Below are 19,359 nucleotides of genomic sequence, written 5' to 3'. Positions count from 1 at the left end.
GTGCTTCTTCACTCCCAAAGAATGCACCTTTCTGTTCAATAAAAATACTGAACTTGAACTACAGTGTGGAAACAAGCAGATCCTTGCTGGGCAAAGCATTTACTATATATGTAAGTATAAATAAATAATACACTTATACACTTAATAAAGAAAGAAATAATATTTATTTAAATGGATATACTGCCTCAGCCGACTGACCGTACTGGAGTTGACATGTGTGGGGTGACGACTGATAAAAATCATGGCTGGTACCTTTAGCTTCTAACAAAGGAAGCCCAGTGAGCTGTTAAAACACAAAGGTGATTCCAAAAGTTAGTGCTGTACACAATATAATGATCTTGAGAAGCCAAAACTTGCTTGTGAAGAATATTTTGCTTTCTTCCATATAGACTGAAACAAAGCTCATTCCCAAACCAGGTCCTTGTCAGCCCATCCCAACATAAAAACAAGCAAAGAAAGTGACTTTCAAATTACACAATTTATTTAGTATACAATAGTCATTACATCTCTTTACAACAACATATTATAAAATAACTATGTTAGATCCCACCAGCAGAACACTGAAACAAGAAATTAAAATACACTTATGGATCTCAAAGGCTTTTCTCTCCTAAAAAAGTCCTGGTTCCTCGATAGCACTTTTGTCTCTGCAATCTCAGAAAAAGTAATTTATACCACAATCCCACTGATCACATGCAGCACGAAGTCCTTGTGGCCACCAAGGAGCACACGGGAGGAGCCTGTCCCTGCCATTGCCACTGCTGGGGGTACCTCAGGAAAGGGAGGTGCAGCCCCTCTCCCCCAGCCCCTCCCAGGCTTGTCCCAAACAGGCGCAGGGAGGAGCTGCTCCCTCGGAGCAGGGAACTGCTTTTGGCTCTTGGCACCTGGATGTACTGTTTGAAGCAGGTTGGTGTCTGAATGCTGCACTACAGTCCCTGGAATAGTGTTAAACCTTTCTGATAATCTCTCATAATGCATCTTTCTGTGTAAAAAACCCCAAACAAACCAGATTGCACTTGGTAGTTTCTATGAAAATGTTAAATTTCTCCTTTGGCAAGATTAGAAACTGCATTTTTGAAATAAGTTTGTTTAAAAATAATTACTGTTTCAGTCAGGATTTCTTAGTCTCAGCTGTTACCTACAAGTAAATTCTGAAGAAACCAGGTTATCACTGGGCCTGGGAATGCCTCCCCTCCACCAAAAGAAAGTCACTGCACCTTTCCAGAAAGATGCAGTTGCATTCTAGAACATGCCATACAGCCCAGACATCTTTTACCTTTTGTGTGCTTGTTTTCAGTTACTGAAAGCACCCACTGAGGGATTCACTGACCCAGGCTTGCAGCAAGAATCATGCATCATTACAGGCCTAATTAAAGTTTTAATACTGATTAAAATGTTTTATTATTGTATTATGTTAAACTGCAGTGGTCTCCAACCTCATTAAAGGATACAGGCTAGGAATTACTCAGGAGTTTCAGCTACTCAGTGTAACAACCCAGCTCCTGTCAGTGTGTGATTTAACACAGCCTGGCTACAGCACAGCCTTCTGTGCCACAAAGGCAGAAGGATGTTAACATTGTTTAATGAGTATTTACTGAATATAAAATTGTTTGAGCATGTGACATAACCATCTCCATCTCTTTGGTAATTTACCTTGGTACAACTGAAAGGGAAAACACTTAAATCATTTGGAATTGGAGCCCAGCTCAGTTGTGACAGCTAATCTCATTACACATCTTGATTAAATGAAATGTAGAGTTTGCTATCTGTAGCACTTTAAGTTTCCCATCATTAGAAATTAATTGCAGTGGTAATTACTATAACTGAGTTATTTGCACAGGCCACAAACAGTCTTAGAGGTGTTCAAATGTTAATTCAGCCTGGGCCTAGAGGCACTTGATTATTACAATTCTGTTTTTCGTAACAAACAATGAGCCTAGTGGACGTCTAATTCAAGATGGAGAGTACTGTGAGGCTTCCAAATTTATTTTTGATTTCAATCTAAAACCAAAGCAGTGCTAAAAACACGGCAAAAGTCATGTGGTACCTTCATAACATTTAGAAATCTGATACAAATCACAAAGTTCGGGCTGGTAAAAAGACAAAGAATACAAACAAATCACAAAATTCTCACCATTGAGCTCTGGCTTCACTTAATCTTCCACATCATTTTAAAATACTGTTAGTCTCTGTTTTAGGCTAAAGAACAAGGACACAGTGATTTTGTGCTAAAATATAGAGCTTTGTGTCTGAAATAATACAAAACAAAGCTCTGCTATCTGAATGTATTTGAAATACTGGTTTCCTGCTGCTTTAGAGATGAGTTTTTCTTTTGTCCAATTTTGCTATCCTAGTGGGATTCACACGAGGAGAGAAAGGATCCCCTGTAGTTCAGAAAATATATACAGGAAAGTGTTCTGAAAATCCAAACTGAGAAATTTGGATTTTTGTTTGTTCTGAGCATTTTACAAGGATACAAACATGCAACATGTATCAAGCATGCTCCAGCCTTTTTTCTCACTAAAAATACGTAACACTCCATCATTAAACACTTAATGTTATAAACCAGTTTGTTTCTGATCACTAAAAATGCTGGACCAAAGATTATTTTTCTTCAAAATTGTTTTCTTAATCCGCACTCACTGATTCTGCAATCATACTCACAAAATTGGAAACTCATATCCGCATACATTCCCAAAAAATTCAAAAAAGAGGCACTGAAAGAGCACAAGGATCTGTCAAAAAGGATCAGATTGTAAGACAAAACTTCATTTTGTGACTATTTTTAGGATTCACAAAGGCAATGCTTACTCAGGGCAGGAGCAGCATGGGCTGCTTTCACCGAATTTCTATAATTGGAGAGGAAAATCTGAACTGTTGAGCAATTCACAGGCTGCTGCCCTTGTCTTCCAATCAATTGAAACTGGAAAACAATTACAACCTAAGTGTTCTGAGGGTCAGAATTTAAATCTAAATGGCCCCTGCTAGCATTTATTTATGAATTTATGAAAATTTTGGCAACATCAATAATGTTATCAAAATTAAGCTGTCTAAAAAAAGAATCACAGTAATTAAACAAAAAACCATTGGTGTAAAATGTCTTACAAATGTAACCTGTTTGTAAACTTTAACTGCATTTCCTAATGTGGTCCTAGCAGTGAAATACTGAACTTGAAGTCATGGTTGGAAATGTTATTTATGCTTGGCAAGTTTGTAAACGTGGAATGTTTTGTTCTGAAACACCCTGGTGAAGTGCATGGTGTAAGAAGGAAGGTTTTTCTTAATTTCCTCACAGAAGCGAGGATACAATGAAGGTTTCAAATCAGGTTCATTCTCTCCCAAGCCATCCATGATCTGCAATGAAATGGAACAGATGGGTGAAATTTCTTTAGCCAATTCACAGTTCCAGGCAATAACAAGTTCATAAAAACCTCCACAATACACTCACTGGGTCAGGCTGGCCAGGTTTGTTCACAGTATGAAACAAGTGGGAGGAACCTTTAAAGCAGTAAGACTTAGAGTATTGTCTCTAAATGGATAAAACTGCTTTGTCAGAGGTCCATATCTGCTTGGCCTTGTGCAGCCTGCTCTGGCTCCAGCTCAGCCCCAGAAATGCCTGAGAACTCCCCTGACACAGAGTGGTAACAGAACCACTCCTCAGGGAACTGAAGCTCTCAAGTGATTTACACCTGGGAGGGAACTCTGCTTGTGTGCTCCTAACCTGGAGCTCTTCAGGAAGTGATTACTTATCCTGCCCAGGCTGAAATCCCACCTTTTTTATTCTCAAATACCCTTAAGAGCTAGCAATGTTAATCTGGCCATTTTGAGAATGTCTAAGATCCAGTAGGTTTTCCTTCCCACAGTGCAAATACGCTGAGCCAGCTCAGCTCTCAGTAAGTGGGTTTCAGAGCAAGGCAAGCGAATGTGTTCTGTTCCTTGATGTCCTGTCACACTCACGTGGCCGTTGGCTACATCGAGCAGGTCGCGCAGGCGGCAGCCCCTGCTGTGCCTCCTCTCGTAGCAGATGCTGTCCTCCAGGATCACGTAGTCCGTGCCAAAGGAGCGCAGGATGCCGTGCACGTCACCGGGAGAGCGCTTGGCATAGATCTGGTAGATCTGCACAGCAAGGGAACTCAGCTCCAACACACACAACACCACTCACTGCTGCTTTGTTTGCTCTGCCCTCTATCTTGAGCCAAACAAAGAACTGGGACTGAGAAATCATGTGATTAAATATTATAGAAACAACCTCTAAGTGCTTTATTCAGTATAATCTCCATGTGGAGATGTGTGTTATGGCATGGATGCTGCTGGCTACACAACACTGGATGGTGCTGTCAGGCTTTGGGAATGTCTCAAGTCCAGAGAAGGGGAGGTGAAAACAGTCTCCCAGCTCCGTGTGCAGTTTCTCAGGATGGTTTCTGTATCAAATGCTGCGTGCTGCTCTGGGAACTGAGGGGAGTATCAGGGAATGTTCCATGTGGGTTTAACAGCCCAAGTGGGCACCAGGATCTACTGATGCCATAGTAGGCAAACCAGTGCCCTTGGGACTAGCTGGGTACCCAGGCACAGAGCTGCTCACCAGCTGCCAGAATTGAGTCAGGAGATCCCAAAGCAGTTAAATCCTGGGCCTGTGCCTGACAGTAAGTTATCCATGAGTAAAGCACATGATGCCTTTTGCAGTGTGCCATGAGGACATTACTGTTTTTTGGAGTGGAGTCAGTGACATGGGCAAGGATTACTATAAAAAATCTGAAGTCTCTTACCTGTTTTGTTCTCTCTCTCAGATTCTTATCCTCATAGTGGGGATGGTTGGTTAAGGTCCGTCCAGTGCACAGTTTGACTCCTGCCAACAGCTGCATGCTCCCAGCAAACACTGCTGTGTTTGGAGTGTTTGACCTAAACAAACATTGATAAGTCTGAGGAAGTCTCTGCAGGGGCACTTTTTCAATGCTTGTGACAGATCAGAAGGAAAAAAAAGACTGCAAAAGTATTTTTCTGCTTCTCCTCTATTCAGGGAGCAAACTGTTCAAGCACCTGTGTATTCTTCAAATGCCAAGTGGATAAATTATGATAATACTCAACTGCAAATAAAAATTTACTAAGCACTATGAGAAAATCTAAGGAAAACATGATCCTGACAATTTCAAACTATTTCTATATTTCATACATTTATCAGGTTCATAAAGCCAATGAATATTTACAGGTTTCTATATTCCAATTCTTTTAATATTTCAAGAAACGTATTGTGACTTAGGTTTGAGTCTGATATATATATATAAGGTACTTTATATAAAATAATTATTTAATCTGAATGGTAAAACTTTCTGTTCTTGTCCAGGCATTCACCATTCACTTGGAACAAAAACTTTGTTCCATGAGACATTACTCTTCCTATTCTGACAACTGTGAGAGAGAAACTATGAAAAAAGACATCCCAGCTGCAAAAAGCTGGGGCAGGGGGATGCAGAAGATGCCAGAATAATGCTGTCACTTTTTGTTACTGTAACCTTTGAAATTCCAAATAGCAGTCCTGGTATCTCAAGATCACTCAAGTACCAATAATGAAAAAAAATTTTTTTTGCTCACATTCTTCCCAAAAAGTTTACAATCGAAAATCTTTGCAAAGACACAACAGAAGGGCAGCACAAAAAGAAAGTAAAAATGCCAGGCAATAGACACTCCTGTAATCAGGCTAATTGGAACTGGCCATAGTATGCTGAAGTGACTTCTAGTGCTTAGTAGGCACATAACCATGGAAGGGTCTGTGAAGACTAAACCAACAGAAAGCAGCACACATTAAATCAACTAAAATGAAATTAGAATGGGAATAGGTGCCTAACACCCCCATGCACACACAAAAGTACTCCAGTAACTGTGACAGTTTGGGGTGCACTTTAGGGAGCCTTTGGAAACTGCAGCTACACACTCAGTCATCATCTTTTAGCTCCATGATCAGCTTAAAAATGTTGAGACAAGTATTAAATTTTATTATCGCCTTTCAAGAGATTATGCCTAGCAAATGAATTAATAATTACAAACCCTTCCTAAAAAATCTTGCACTGCTACATTAATCTCATCTAGGAAGGCAGGCCAGAGATAGTATTTTTAATAGGCCAGTTTAACTTTCCTGATAGACTAGTCCTTCAGCACTTTATAAAACCAGTTTAATTTTAAAGTCTGAAAATATTTAATCTCTTAAGAAATTACTTATTACTTAAAATATTCAAAGCCACAAGTGTCCTGAAGTACATGTTCCATTAAAAGAAATTAATTCCTGATAGAATTTAGTACTATGCAAATGGGATAGCCCTGACAGGCTGTCAGCCAGGACTCATCCCTGGAGTTGTGGGAAAGCACAAGTCTGTAGGACTAAGCTGCAAAGGACATGGGCTGGACTCACAGAGGGACTGGGGAGAGCTTAGACACCCAAATAAAAATGATGATTCTTAAAGCATCTTCAACATGTTTCTGTGTTTATGCCTGGGCCAGGCAACTGCTAATGTGACAAGTAGGTTTCTGTGGTTGTTCAAGATTAGTTCAAATTTTAAAACCCGACTGGTCTTACCAAGGCAACCCTGCTCTTCTGATTGCAGATTTGCATTATAATGGGCTCTGTAGCAGACTCAAACTTTCTTAAAGCCACTCACACAGCCCCTCCCAACAAGTACCAAAGGCAAAACCACAAACAAAAAAGCCAAACCAGCCTGCAGGCTCTTTTCTTTAAAAAGAAATCTAAAGGTGATAGTGCCCTTTATTAATAACCTACTGGTAAAAATGCTTGTCAAAAATATAGAATCACAGAACATACTGAGTTGGAAGGGACCCACAGGGCTCATCCAGTCCAGCCCCTGTCCCTGCCCAGACCTCCCAGCAATCCCCCCTGGGCATCCCTGGCAGCGCTGTCCAAACGCTCCTGGAGCTCTGGCAGCCTCGGGGCTGTGCCCATTCCCTGGGAGCCTGGGCAGTGCCAGCACCCTCTGGGGAAGCAGAACCTTTCCCTGCTCTCCAGCCTGACCCTGCTCTGGTCACATGGAGCAGAGATTGGAGCTGCAGCCCTCAGTGAATCTCCCCTCAGAAAATGGACCCTGCAGAAGATTCATGGCTCCATTCCTCCCCTTTCCAAAAGCATTCACTCCTGCTGAATGGGTGAAATACAGCCGAGTTGCATTCTTTACTACACAGAAAGAGTTTTGCCAGCACTTCCTGCTCTCCCTATCCCTTGAAGACAATCTAGTGACCCTTGCTTGCTTTTCAAACAACTGCCGTAAGTGCTTTGGTCTGGGGGGGAGTTTAACATCTGGTGTTCCGGGTAAAGGCAGATGTTTCCTGAGATTTACAAGTTTGAAGTCCTAGGAAATGATACTCCTTCAGACACATCACTGTCCATGTTTTACTGGCCAGCTCAGATGTTCCCAGACCAGCAGGAGCTACTGGAAGCCCTCTTTCCCTGTGCTGCACTGGCAGTGCCAGGAGCACAAGTGCTGGATTTCAGTGCCCCGGGCAGAGAGCTGGGAGGTGACACTGGGAGGTGACACAGAGCCCCAGGCAGTGTCTGCCCTCTCCAGTTCCCTCCCCATGAGCTCTTGGGGGTTCCACTGCTGAGTTCTGGGGACACAGGAGCCCTGAGGAGCATTCCCAGGGCCAGGATGGCTCCTGCATCCCAGGGATGCTCCTGCCTGAGCCGGGCACCGCCGCAGGGCTCTGCAGCCAGGGCACCTCCTGTGCTGCGAACCCCTGAATGACACTTCTCTATTGCACTAAAACCAAGCCATTTTTACAACTGTCTGAGCAAATGATGTATAAAATGAAAGGATAATTTGTTTTTATAGCTCTCTGCCAGGCTCCATACCACACTGCCCAACCTGCAAACAATTTATTCTCTAGGAAATGTCACTAAATAATGACAAGGACTTACAGGTCAAACTGATTTACATTATATAATTTAAATGCCATTCCAAGCAGACCTGATGGCATTTTGAACAAATAATCTCATTTATTTTTGAAGCTCTAAGCTTTCAACAAGTTAATTACAGCTGAGCTAATGGGTAAACTAAGCACTATATTACAGTGTGAGAACCTTTTCTTTACCTTACACTTAAGAATTTAGAGAATTATATAAATAGGAAAGAATAACTCATTAAAAATAAAAGGGTTTTACAGGAAGTACTTGCACAGACTAGAAAAGTGGTAGTAATTCTTTCTCTTAAAATACTAAAGAATTATTGTGAGCTGGTTTTAGGAAGCACTAAGGAAGAAATGGCCAACATTGCAATTACAGGTTACATCATTAGAAATAAAATGGCTATTTCTAGTAGAAGTCCTCCAGACTTGAACCCTGTAGTTGACTTTCAAAGCCATAAAATCTAACAAGTCACAGATTACTTCATTACTAGTGCCTGAGTATGGTATGAATCAACAAAGTGAAAGGATTTGAGAAAAGGAGATTCTGAGGAGTATGCCATGATAGATTTTTCTTCTTCTTTAAAAGAAAATCTTTTTATTTGCAGAATGCAATATTAAAACATCACAGATTTAGCTGCAGAAGACAGGCAGTAAAGCATATTCAGTCACACTGACATGGTTCTTTTTTTTCCCTCTGGTTTGGAAAGACTGAAAATTGCAAAAATGGAAAACGTCACAGAGAAAGAGCAACAAGATGTGTTTTTGTGAGTCCCAGCTTCAATTTTATGCATGCAGATTATGCTCACATAAAGGACTGCACCTACACAGCTGGTATAAACCTACTTCTCAGGCACTTCAAGTTCATGCCTGATATTTACTCACATGTATGTCCAACAAAAGCCCAAGAATTTAAGAACAATAATTTAAAAAAAAATGTAATATTGCCTTTAAAGTCTGGAACACGTGTTGATTTCATTGTGATTACCCTTGAAAATCAGGAATGTAAGTAACAGAGTTAAACTTTAAAGCTGGCTTGAAATTAAAATATAGCCATTAATATAAATTAGTATAAATTACTAAAAGAAAGAACCACCATTGAAACATGGGTGTTTCATTTGCATAACCTTAGGAGCTTTTTGGAATTTTGTGGGGTTTCCATTAACATACATATTTGCCTGCTTGTCCCTACACCTGGTTCAGGTACAGCTGACATCCAACAATGCTCTGCTGAATCTCAGTCTCAGTTAACTTTTTCATTGTTTTGGCTGCTGCCCAAGATTTTTAAGAACTTTTTCTCTTGAGTTTTGGCAACTGCTACTGATATATTCCACAACTGTAGACAGATTTCCCCTTTAAAGGCAGAAGACATAGCTTCTTTAGCACTTACCAGGAGTAAACAGAGTAGGGAAGTTCACGCTATTGATTTGCTCATTCTACTGATATTCCTCCCCATCTCACAAATGAGCATGTTGTTCCTGCTGTCTTAGGGAGAAAGACCAAAACTAAGAATTTTAATGTACCTCCCAGCTGGGAACAGAACTATGAACTATCCCTGGAGCATTGGATTCTTAACTTTTTTGTTGGAAAAAAGCTAAGAAAATGAGATGGCGGGTAGGAAAAACAGCTGAAGACTGGGATATGCAAGATCATTATGTAAGAAATTGTGCTCTGCAATTGTACAGATACAAACCAGTTAATCTTCCTGAAAATGCTATGGCAATTTTAGTGAGGGCAAGAGTAAGAAATGCATCTGCAGACACTTCACAGGGGACAGACTAATAGTTGGCCATTATTCAGATTGTATATCTGGACAAGTTAATATGCATTTAGAGCTTAGCGGACAGAAGGGTTTTCTTGTTGTGGAGAGATTGCAAGACAGATGAGTTATTCCTAATTCACTGCTATACATGACAAATTAGAGCTTTTCATACTGAGTTTTAATAATGAATGATTAGTTCCTGACACCAGCCTTGACAGGTCATTAACTACAGCACAACTATCAAGTATTAGTAAAGTAAAAGTGTTCTCTTACACATCAAACTTAACAAAATCTGTCCCATTTTGAGAAACTTACCATAAATTTTGTTGACTGGTATTTAAAGCATAGATAATTAACTCTTCTTCACAGGAATAATATTTCTAAATACAATAAATTCTAAGTAAAAAAATGCCCCTCTGTAATTGTCTGTCATGACTTGGAATGAAGAGATGACAAGCACCAGTTTAGCATTCTCAGCACTAAGAACACATGAAAAATTACTCTCATTGGAGCCAGTCAAATCCAGTTCATGGCTGGGAATAACTCCACATGCATATTTTATGTATAAATCTATATATAACTCTATATATTGCACACAGGAGACCTGAACTATCAGACATTTACCATCTTTTAATAAAACAGTAGTGCTAAATGGAACTGGCTGGTAAACATTAGTCACAAAAACATGTCAATAAGGCTGCAAAGATTCTAAATGATGGAAAAAATCATGGCCTGCTTTCAAAATAAGTCAGTGAAGGCTTGTAATATATTTCACTTCTAAATTACTCCTTCTAGTTTATGGATTAAAGAAATACAACATTATGGAGTGTAAATATGTTGCTATGGGGAGAACAGTCTGGGTGACTGGTTTCGCTGAAGTTCATTGCATATGAAGGAAATACTCCAAGGAAATACTTCAAACAGTTCAATATTTAATGTTGTATATTCAGATTTCCTTTCAGAATGTTTTTCTCTATAACATGAAACCAATTCTATTTTTTTAAAATCATTGCCGGAGTTGCAAATAAATACAAGTCCCAGGAATCTCCCTGTTCAGAAACTTAACCTGTAAGTTTTTAGTGGCTGCTCTATGTTAATAGAGAACATATCCCTTCAGTTCACAGCCCTCCAGAGAACATCCTACCTGGCCTTTTTTCTCAGCATCTTTTACATGAAGTATTCCAAACTGTTTCCACCTAAAAAATACCTTCCTATGCTCTGTGAGAAAGCAGAAGTGATGAGGTGGGGTCTGAATTATTAACTCACACCCCTGAAAGACTGCACCTATGCTTAGCTGTGACAAGCTCAAGTTCAATTCAAAATATTTTGCTTGCATTTTGGAACACATGTTTGGATTAATTCTAACAAGCAGAAACAACTTAGATTGTTTTCAAGTCCAACAAAGAGACTGCAGAGTAAGAATTTTCCAGCACTACATCCAAGCTTTTTAACATTTACAGAGTTGAGAAGGACATTCGGCTGGGGGCGTGCGGGCTGAGGAATAAAATGATTTCACTGCAGAGGTCTATTAATGTAAAGCAGCTATAATATGATGAGAGAAGCGTGGCACCTCCAAATTTACCTCTTTTGGCTGGGAAAACTGTGTCCTTATGGGGGCAAAGGGATCAGCTGGTTCCCTGATGCACGTGGAACACAGCAGTGATACTGAACAGTGACACTGAACAGTGATACAGAGCTGCTGTCCACAGCTGCTCATAGCCAACCTCCTGATAACCCACTCACCCTAACTATCCTCATGGGTCACCAGAGTTCACTGCTGAGCTGGGACAAATAAGGAGAACACTATAACTAAGAACATTAGGTCTACACAAATAGCATTTAACTGAAATAGAGAAAAAATCCTCTTACTTAATCCAGTTCATCAGCTCCACAGTGTCTGGGTCATAGAATTCTCTCAGCTCTGATAGTTCATCCATTATTCCTGGCCAGAACTAAAATGGAAACAAAATAGAACAACCTGAAGACAGAATGAACCAAACAAGTTTTGGATGCTGAAATGTATTACTTCCTCTTAGCTGGCAAATAATCTTGTCCAGGTCATGGGTAAATTGCAAGACTCAAGAGTATCTATCTACTCTTCCTGGGAAGGAGAGGTGGCTGTCACTGCAGGATGAACACACAGTTTCAGAGTTGGAGATCTGCACTCCTGCCAGATAACCAACAGGACCAGAACTGCCCATTGTCAAAGACGACAAGACAAGGAAAGGTCCCAGGAATTAACATTAAGTTAGGAAAGGAAATATAAGACTAAATTTAAAAAGGCAGGAAATCTGTATCAGAAGTAAAGATTATTAGATATGCTGAAGATGCTATTAATGGTATTTCAGAAATTTGAATTAAAAGAGAACTACTGAAGGCAAAAATAAAACTCTCGTTGTTGAATGACAACAACGAACAGGCCATCAGGGGAAAGCTTTTAAAAATTTACTATATACAAAGAATACATAAATTAAATCCAGAGGAGAGAAAAAAGGATGGAAACTGATTCTGAAAAGCTTAACCCTCCTGTCCAAAAAGCTAAGGGAACAATGATTTATTTAAGGGTTTATTGTTTAAGCCAGTGAATATTGCAGGGCAGAAGGGAGCAATTAAGGAAGATAATGACAATGCTAATGACAGATTGCTGTGCATCAGTCTTTACTACAGAGGATGTTATGGTGAAACCTATTCCAAACCTGCTTTCTTTAGATAAGGACTGTTGGTGTGAAAATGGAAATGCTACAGGAGAAAGTCTAAGAAAACCCACCTGATAATCTAAAAAGCCATTAATCATCCCATTTTAATGCTCATCCAAGAGTTCAGAAGGAATCTGAATGTGGTGCTGCTGAGCCCCTTAGCAAACACAGGCATTCCTTCACTAAAACTGTAATTACATTGCAGGCTTGGGGGCAGGAGATATAGCTGGGCCAATTAAGATTCTCACTAGTGTACCTGCTTACTTAAAACACTTGGTTCAAGTACTCCTGGCACCTCCCAGATGGAGCCATGGCAGCATCACAGCCGTGGGGAAGCTTTGGGAAGTACAACAGTACAACAGATGTATTTCTGCTCTTCAGAAGCTCTCCCAGAGATTAGTAAATTCAGCTGTTGTGAAAGGAGATTGTGGAGTCTCATCATGAATCAAAATTTCCTCTCTTCATTACTAAACTGCCTGGAATAGCTACACATTCTGAGAGCTTCGAGTCCTTCAGGGTGGAGACAGAAGGAATGGACTCTGCTTTGCTTTTCAGTCATATAAGGGGGCACCCTGCCCTGTCACCTCCTGAGGAACCAGTGGCTGTTCCACCAGTGCTACAGCTCCCTGCTCACTGCTGGGGCTATTCCATGGCATTCACTCTGTAAAGGTTTTTTAAGTCCCAGTACTGCAAGTTTTGAGTGAGTACAGGCAGTTTCTACTGGAGGAAAATTTTGGTCATGGGGCTTGCTATTTGTGAATTGAAAAATTTCCAGGTAGCGCTACACCTGATTAGTAGAACCAAGAGAAAACGAAGGTACTTCAGGAGTTCCAAATACAAGAGAATGACAAATAAAAAGTAAAGCATATGAAAATATGGACTAATAACACTGAAAGAACTTTGTTTTATAAATCAAGTATATGTCAGATTGAGAAAAAGTCTGGTGACACCAGGAGAGGATAAAAAGAACAGATGGAGCACATACGGGATGTAACAAACTGCTCAGAAGAGAGAGGAAAATGTCAAAGAGGTTTCCAGCTTGTAACAGTGCTTGTCTCTGGGGTCAAAGTCTTCAGGAGAAGAAATTGGTTGTCAAGTGGCTTAAGTTAGCCCTGAACTGAAGCTGTTCATGCAGCCAAAGACTGCTCAGACCATATGTTCCAATACGTGCTGTAATAAATATCCATGTTTGGAGCAAAAGGACTTGGGCATGATGAAGATAAAAATGCAGCTGCAGAAGTAACGGGAATACAGAGTTTACTCTTAGAGAGAAATCAAGATTATTTGGCAATCCTTGGAATTAGAATGCTCAAGCTCAGGATCTCACCTTAAGTACCAATAATTTATTCAGAGATTACTGACATGCAAACACAAATTGATGAGCATTAATTTGAAGTTAAAATACAATGAACACAGAAAAAGGTGAAATCTACCTGAGAAGTGTAAGAAGCGAAACATAAATACTACTTGGTACTGCTTTTTGCATGTGTTATCTGCAGCACAGCTAAAGCAGGCATGGAAATACTTCAGCATTTTCACTTTATCTGAAAGATGTTTGCACTGTAATAATGAAAATCACATGCAAACAGGAATACAGATGTCTTACAGGTCTCAAACATCCTGTACCTGAAATCTGAAAGAAAGCCAGCATTGTAGCTGCATCTGCACCTCAATAAATTATTGTTCAAGAGATGTATTCGGGGCTGTAGTAACCACATGCCTCAAAAGAGGCTTTCATTGGCTTATTCAGGATTAGGTTAATAATCCCATAAAAATCCTATTTTGAGGAACTGCACTGAAGAATATTTCTTCTGACTAATGTAACAAATAATGAAACACCTAACTGTCCTCCTGCAAATTCAAGAGAACCAGCCCTGATGGCCCTTTAACTTTGTGGTGTACAGAGAAACTGCCCCTGCAATCTGAGCAGTCAGTGACTGAACAGAGAAATTCTTGTTTGGGAAAGAGAAAGATAAGTAAGTCTCTGTTCCAAAAAATATCCTTCCACTGTCTCTTTATAAGGTTTTAGAGAGAGAATATAAAACCACATTCTTACAGAAGCGATGGGTCCTTTCTGGATCTCTGTAAGAATTCCTGTCTGACCACTGCCAGGGCACCTGGGACAGGAGCCTTGTGGGTCCCTTCCAGCTCAGAATATTCTGTGATTCCCTCAGGCTTCTCATCAACTCTTTCAGCTTTGTAGAAAAGACCCACAGAGAGATCCACTCTTCTGGTGTGGATCAACTGCAAGAACTTGCTCAACTGCAAGAACTGACTCAGGACAAAAAAACAACTGAGAGGTGACAAATTTCTCATTCCTACTGAGAAATTTGAAAAACAGTATTTTTAATGTCAATAAAAATTATTTCCTCTATTTAGAAGAAACACAAAAATGATGCTTTTCAGGCAGACTGAGCACAACTAATGACTGCTCTACAGCCCATGAAATCAGTGTTTCTGTTGACTTCAGAATTGAATCTGACAGAATTTAGGAACTTTATATCTGCTCATGAAGAGTGGGAGGAAAATTATTCCTAGTGATCTGTCACATTAGACTATCAGAATGTCATGCTCCTGGTATCCCCCATCTCAGAAGAAATGGCATTGTTTCTGTCATATTCGGAGATGATGAAAACGGCTAATGACTTCCTAACTGTCACATCAGTGGACAAAAAAGAGTCTTCTAACAGAACAATACGACAATTTAAGTGGAAAACAGCATTTTTTTACTTTTTGTTTCAGTTTTGGAGGGGGGAACACAATACTGGAGTGAACTCTATTAGCAGCTTTCTTAACTGCTTCACTACTGCCTTTTGAACTGGAACAATGAAATGAATCTTGTGTTTTTCTGAAGGGAATTACTTTCATCTCAGACTAGTTATTGCAGAAACAACTTCTCCATCAAAGCAGACTGTGAATTTTTTGTCTTTGTGACTACAGATTAAAAGAATGGTTTGACCATTAAATCAGTGTTCTGAATCTCACTGCTATGACAGATTGATAATCTTGTACATGTTATTGATTTAGGTATGTTTCATGCATTTACATTTAAGTGTTTGAAATAATAATGTTCTGTTTCTGGAACAGACAGAAGACAAACCATTTAATAATTCTGAACTTTAAAACACATGAGATGAGGCACAGCAGAAGAGATTATGATTATTTCTGCTCCTACAAGAAATCATGACACAATGTGAAAATCGCCATTTTATCCACAACTTAGTTAAAACCAAAAGAGACAACGCCCATTTCCATAAAATTATGCATTTAAATAGCACCTGCTACTTACACATACAATCAGATAAACATTTGTATCTATGTACAACTACTTTGGATCAAATAAGCCCAACTGATCCTTCACAGACAATTCCATAGGCACAGCTATCCTTATTTTTAAAATTCAGTTACAATTCTTGTATGTAGTTACTAATAAGACAACCATTCTAGGAGAAAGGAAAAATTTCATGCAATTAAAATATGCCAAAACATTGATAAAAATTTCTTACCTTAAATGAAATGTACAGTAATGTAATTATTGGTATAGAATACTTAATCACCTGTGTCTATGAGAAATTGAAAAAATAATTGGTTATTTTGATGATACATTTAATAGACTTAATTTTTAATGTATTGATATCTGAAATATTTAACATGTAGTGGAATTAAAGAGATTGAATTTTAAGCCCATATTCTGATTTTATTTTCAAGTAAAACCCCAACTACAGACCCATCACAAAAGATGGATTTATATCTTTAAATCTATATTCTACAAGGTGGAAAACACTGTCACTCAATATAATTGACTGCAAAGGTCTTTTCAGACTGCTGATGATTTCTTAATATGGAGACTTTTTTAGCAAAAATAAGGTTATTTTTCATAGCCACATCTATATTGCCATCTAGTGTATTCCAGTGGAATTGTTTAATATAGAAATCACCAGAAAATCCATTTTACTTACTAAATTTATACAAGCATCCAGCAGAGATACCTGGTTTGAGAGAACTACAAGCAATATTCAGCCCTGAGCCTGGACTTGGTTCAGATGCAGCGCAAAGCCCAGCGGATGAAAGGCTGTGATACAGTGCTCACCCTCTGGGATGTGTAGAGATGGAGACACTTCAGGATGAGTTTCCAAACCTCTGTACTGCACAGGCCAAAGGATGCAAAAACACACATGTGGGATGTCCAGAGGTACTTCATCCTGGAAGAACACAAGCTTTTCATGATCATTTGGAGCTCTGCAAAGCTGCTTGTGACAGCAGTTAATGTCTAGAGAAATTCTGAACACGGCTTCCTTGGACTTTCATGCCTCTGAAATAACTGAGGTACAGGACTGACACTGCACTTTGCTATGCACTCTTGAGAACATCTTTGTTCCCAGACTTCCATTCTTTCTGGCAGAACTTTGGGAAATGCCTCAGTCTACAAGTAGAAACACACCAGGGAGAGAAAGAATGCTTATGATCCTATCAGTTTGTGGTCAACATATTTTACACTTCTATAAATATATACTCAATCATCTGAACAAGCCCTTAGAATCAAGAAAATATACCTCATTGTGCTTAATGCCAGACATCCAAAAAGAACTGTGTGAGCTAAGCTGTAGGCAGCATCAGGCTTCAGTGTTACTGTGTATTCTTCCATTTTGTCCTTAAAATGGACTTGATTTGAACCACTAATTGAAGAAAAAAAAAGTGTTATATGAAGTTCTGTAACATATTTCAAATAATTATCTGCATTTTAAAAAGCACAGAATCTTTCTGGGACCAGAAACAACAACCATTGCTATGAGCCCACAACCTTCTATTGTCTCTATGATCTAATTTAGCCTGATGCCACCAACTCGATGCAGCATCAGGTATTTCTTTTCATGTGCAGATTTCTGGAAATGCAGTGGGTTTAAATAAACTGGATTAGAATGAGATAAAATTCTTTACAGCAAGGCAAGCTTGGTTTCTTGTTGGAAGCAGCTAGTCCCATGTTCAGAGGGCTTTTGATGAGAGTGAAGAATTTAACTGTGATTTGTGGGGTTGTGCTGGTCTGTCTGGATGTTACCAAAGCCACAGATTGAAAGCAGAGTTAGGGAAAATGAGCCCTGAAGGGAGTGGTTATTGCTTGAGATGTCTAGCCTTGTGAATATATGTGGAGGGCCCTTGGGAAAAAAAAAAAAAAAGCTGCTTCAATTTGTGGGGTTTTTGTGATTTTTCAGGGCAGGGGATAAGTGAGATAAATGCATTAAAAATTAGGGACATGTTTGGGATTACATCTAGGGTTGCAGAAAATAAGAGCACCAGAATCTTTCTTTTTAAAATTGACTGATGCAGTAAGTTTTTAAAGAGGCTGGCTGAATACTACCAAAATTATTTACAGATGACTGGCATTTGACAATTACTATTGTAATGTAATGTAATTGTCTTGGATACTCTCCCTTTCTCTTGCTCTCCTTTTTATCCAGTCTTCCCTAAAATCTCTGATAGTGACACTGGTCAGGTGACACTCCTTGAGTTTTTGCTTAATCAAGTTTTATATGATCCCTTCCACCTTTTGCCCAGGTTGTACAAGTAAAACTGAGAGCTCTATAATGAACCATTTTTTAAAAATAACATTTCTGTCTGATTGTGTTCTGTAGATACCTCAGAATCCCACTGATCAGCTCTGGGAACTGCCAGCAGTGATACACATTTACAGCTCCTGTCCCTTCACACAGATCACAAAGTTCAGCACAGACTATTCCAGCTCATTTCTGGGCAGTTTGAGGGTAACATCTGGGAAATCTGTGATTTGGAGTGCTTTGCACAGGGAAAATGGGATGAACTAAAGAAACTAACAATGTTTTAGATAAAAACATCCTTCCCCTGCTTTCCCACATCCCAAAAAACCCAACCAACATTATACATACTGCAAAACTTCAGCAGCAAAGAGCTTAACTGAATCTAGGGAAGGATGTTCCTTTGGTTCCATTTTTAGATTCAACAGGAAGTTACTTATTCTGCCTGATTTCTCTCTCATACACCCCACTACTCAGTAGCTGTGCAAAGCAATCCTGTATTTGCTGCTGTGTTCACCTGTCAGTTCCTCAGCCAGCTGAAGAAAATAAAATTGATAAAAATGTGAATTTTCTTAAAACTGGATTTACCTGAGGTTCCGAAAGGCAACAATTACAGCTGCTACTGTCAGAAGGAAGAGAACAAATCCATAGATGTAAAAAAGTAATGTACTGGAGAGTCTTGAGAAAGTATTTAAAGGTAGCAAACCAAAGGCTTCTTCACAAAGATACAGGTTAGCATCAAAATCTCTAAAAAAAAATAAACATCTTTGTCCATCATGTATTTCATGACTTGATGTCAAAAAGGATCAAAGTTTCCTTTCTTCTCAAGAAATTATAAAGTCACAGTTGTGCAGATTATTCTTAGGGCAAGTAACATGAGGTAAAACTGTGATTTATTGCACACATTTGAAATAGGAACAACCTGAAGGCTTCAATTAAAGAAGTCAAACAAAAAAGCAAAATTGCAGCTGAAGCGTACCTTGTTGCTCCAAATCCAAATTTTGCTTTCAGGAATTTGAATATATGCTCATCTGACTCAAGATTAAGAATTTTCTACAAAGCGGGGAAGAGACAGGAAATTACATTTTAAATATCAAAAAAGTCACACAGTAAACAGCTTTTTTTTCATTTAAATGAAACTGTAAAGCAACACAGGCTTACTAAGATGGGTGCTTTGCAATGAAAGAAGCATTCAGTTTTAACTGCATTCATTGAAAAGAAAATTCAGTGATACACTTTGCAAATGCTCAACAGTATAGATCTACAACTGACAAAACTACAGGTGAGCTTCAAGTTAATGGAAATTATTTGGTGGCAATTTATGAAGTTTTCAAATCCATATATCAAAGATTAGCAAAACTATCTTTAATTTCTAAAATGCAGTTTCTGAGATGCAGAAAAATCTCACTGCAGTTTTTGTTTAATGATATTCCTGTAGATGGTTAACAAA

At 39.1% G+C, this 19,359-nt stretch overlaps 1 protein-coding gene across 2 annotated transcripts in view; it reads right to left on the bottom strand.

Moving 5' to 3' along the window:
* Nucleotides 1–459: 459 nt before the first annotated feature.
* Nucleotides 460–19,359, bottom strand: part of DPY19L3 (dpy-19 like C-mannosyltransferase 3) — a 34,862-nt gene continuing 15,962 nt past the window's right edge. For both annotated transcript variants that reach the window (XM_041458811.1, XM_041458812.1), the window contains 9 exons: nucleotides 18,889–18,962; nucleotides 18,498–18,656; nucleotides 16,914–17,036; nucleotides 16,451–16,562; nucleotides 15,867–15,923; nucleotides 11,534–11,616; nucleotides 4,767–4,899; nucleotides 3,958–4,116; nucleotides 460–3,354 (listed from right to left, as the gene is read on the bottom strand). In XM_041458811.1, coding sequence (XP_041314745.1) covers nucleotides 3,193–3,354; nucleotides 3,958–4,116; nucleotides 4,767–4,899; nucleotides 11,534–11,616; nucleotides 15,867–15,923; nucleotides 16,451–16,562; nucleotides 16,914–17,036; nucleotides 18,498–18,656; nucleotides 18,889–18,962 — 1,062 coding nt within the window. In that variant the 3' untranslated portion in view covers nucleotides 460–3,192. The remainder of the gene's footprint in view (nucleotides 3,355–3,957; nucleotides 4,117–4,766; nucleotides 4,900–11,533; nucleotides 11,617–15,866; nucleotides 15,924–16,450; nucleotides 16,563–16,913; nucleotides 17,037–18,497; nucleotides 18,657–18,888; nucleotides 18,963–19,359) is intronic.

The sequence above is a fragment of the Pyrgilauda ruficollis genome, unplaced genomic scaffold, assembly GCF_017590135.1.
Source record: "Pyrgilauda ruficollis isolate IOZ18807 unplaced genomic scaffold, ASM1759013v1 scaffold13, whole genome shotgun sequence".
NCBI classification, from domain to species: Eukaryota; Metazoa; Chordata; class Aves; order Passeriformes; family Passeridae; genus Pyrgilauda; species Pyrgilauda ruficollis.
The sequence above is the reverse complement of the archived record's forward strand: the minus strand, read 5'-3'. Positions and strand labels throughout refer to the sequence as shown.